Genomic DNA, 2,500 nt, shown 5'->3' with positions numbered 1-2,500 from the left:
GTTCCAGTTTGAAAAGCAAACAGTTTGCTTTTCAACCCGATGGTATACTGTTTTTCTCAGACGCGGAGGGATACTGACTTGTTGTGAAAAGTAACTTACAATTCTACCCGTGGTATACGCTCAGTATATCACGGCTAAGAACCAATCAGATTGCTTGATTTGACTTGTCCGTTTTATAAATATTATAAAACGGACAAGTCAAATCAAGCTGGAACAAGAAAGCAGCGGAGAAGTAACGGGGCAGAAACCCTCCTTTTTACGCAGCGATCCAGACATAGACATCAAACGGCAAAACATATTCAGTGTGCAGTTCCTTTGGCATTAGGGCAGGGATATCTAGATACTTTCCAAGCTTTAACATAATGAATTGTGCTACTTTTAAAAAACAACGATGTTTTCAAATCTGTAATCAAAGAGGTCCGCAAAAACGCTATCGACCAATCAGATTGCTTGATTTGACTTGTCCGTTTTGTAAATATATTTAAATTTCTTCCGTTACGAAACAAACTTACAAAGCATAAAATGGAAACATTTAAGATTAACTTCGACCTCCGGGGGGGTCTTACTATGGAGGAGTGGATTGAGCAGTGCCTATCTCCAGAAAAAAGAGCACCTAAACAACGACATGCAGAGCTACGTGAAGAGCAGGTAGACCAACTGGAAAAGTAGCACCATTCAAAAGCTTTCTGATGCGGGTCTTGAAACAAAGCAGAGAAATTATGACCGTTAGTTGCCACAGGTGCGAAAGCTCTCTCCAGAGCTACTGGAAGCCCAATCTCGGGGACCGGAGAAAGTGGAGCAATATTCTCGCCACGCCAAGCAACAGCCTCGAACAACCTCAACCTATACAAGTGACCACGTAAGCCATGCTACTGATGCTGGACAGTTTTTCAGTGGATGCACTATAAACAGCAACATACACATTAATGTAAATAAACAGCCAAATAATGGATCAACGCTCCCTGTCTAATATGTTTGCTTGCTGTTAGTGTTGTTGCATAGCAACCACCTCGCACTATGTTTTGTGCAGAAGGCAACGGAGGGACTATTTTATTTTGAACATCATTATTTACTAATAAAAAATATTTGAATTAGAGTGTGTATTTTTCTTTCATATTGCCACACTTGTTAACCGTTTTATAAAAGCAATAGCTCACTTCAGGCCGTGATATATGCTCATTATATCACAGCTAAGGGGGAACCACGCCCCTTAGCTGTGATATAATGAGCATATATCACGGCCTGAAGTGAGCTATTGCTTAAATAATATCTGACGTCTCAGACAAACAGCTGCTGTATAAATCTGCACACAAACATTCATACATTTATTATTAATGGGTTTAAATAGTTAAAGCACCTCCAAAAAACATTTTCATCCACCGCGCTAATGTCCTCAGATCAGACTTTTTAACAGCTCATTTATCATTATTTCATATATTTGGGATACAGAGTGATGGGATGTTGTATTGGGGTAATCCCAGGTAATACATCATATCAAATAATATCAAATAAGGAGACCTCAAAGGGTGGTAATACTCCAAGGAAAAAGCCATAACTTTAACAAATATTACAAATGTGCGTTGATGTTGTAGACTTCCTGTTTACTCCTCCACAATAAAAGCCCTGTCTCTCAGAGGGGAAGGTGGAGGTGACGAAGGAGGGCATGAAGCTGTGCACCATGACGCCGGGGAAGGTGTTCGGAGAGCTGGCCATCCTCTACAACTGCACCCGCACCGCCTCCGTCACCGGTGAGTACTACTGTACTACTGCTGTACTACTACTACTGTACTACTGCTGTACTACTACTACTGTACTAAGTTTCTGTTCCTGCAGTCTGAGGTTTCCTGTCTGACACTAACTCTCTGAGAGAGAGTCAAGCTGCAGCTGCACAGATAACGAGCAAATAAAATAAAAAGAGTTAAAAAAACGAATCCCCCTCGAACACATCGTGGTTGCCAAGAGACACCGCTGCCAGATCTCTGGCTGCTGATTGGCTGGAGACGGACGGTGTTGCCTGGCAACCACTGCTTATCGAGGCACTCTACCAGGAAGCACTGACAAAAAGTTAGAGGTCCCCACACACACATGCACACAAACATACACACACACACACACACACACACAAACACACACACACACACACACACACACACACACACACACACACACATACACACACACACACACACACACACACACACATACACACACACACACACACACACACATACACACACACACACACACACACACACACATACATACACACACACACACACACACACACACACACACACACACACACACACATGTGCATACACACGCACACAAACACACACACACACACACACACACACACACACACACACAGCTGCTCTTTAGTATTTGTGTCTAAAAACTAATTAAGAACTTTATTAGTGACCGTGGGGGCGATGACATCACTTCCTGTCTGACCTTCACTATCAGGATGTCATTTATCAAACATTTGTTCAGCTCATTT

The 2,500-nt window shown here is 42.3% G+C and overlaps 1 protein-coding gene across 1 annotated transcript in view; it reads left to right on the top strand.

The window, feature by feature from the left end:
* The window catches only part of LOC307024553 (cGMP-dependent protein kinase 1-like), a 47,815-nt gene that overhangs the window by 27,390 nt on the left and 17,925 nt on the right, over positions 1 to 2,500 (top strand). Inside the window, exon 3 of the mRNA XM_079658792.1 lies at positions 1,635 to 1,748. Within this exon, the coding sequence (XP_079514918.1) occupies positions 1,635 to 1,748 (114 nt within the window). The remainder of the gene's footprint in view (positions 1 to 1,634; positions 1,749 to 2,500) is intronic.

The sequence above is a fragment of the Notothenia rossii genome (genome assembly GCF_949606895.1).
Source record: "Notothenia rossii genome assembly, chromosome: 11".
NCBI lineage: Eukaryota > Metazoa > Chordata > Actinopteri > Perciformes > Nototheniidae > Notothenia > Notothenia rossii.
This window is presented reverse-complemented; position numbering and strand designations above follow the sequence as displayed.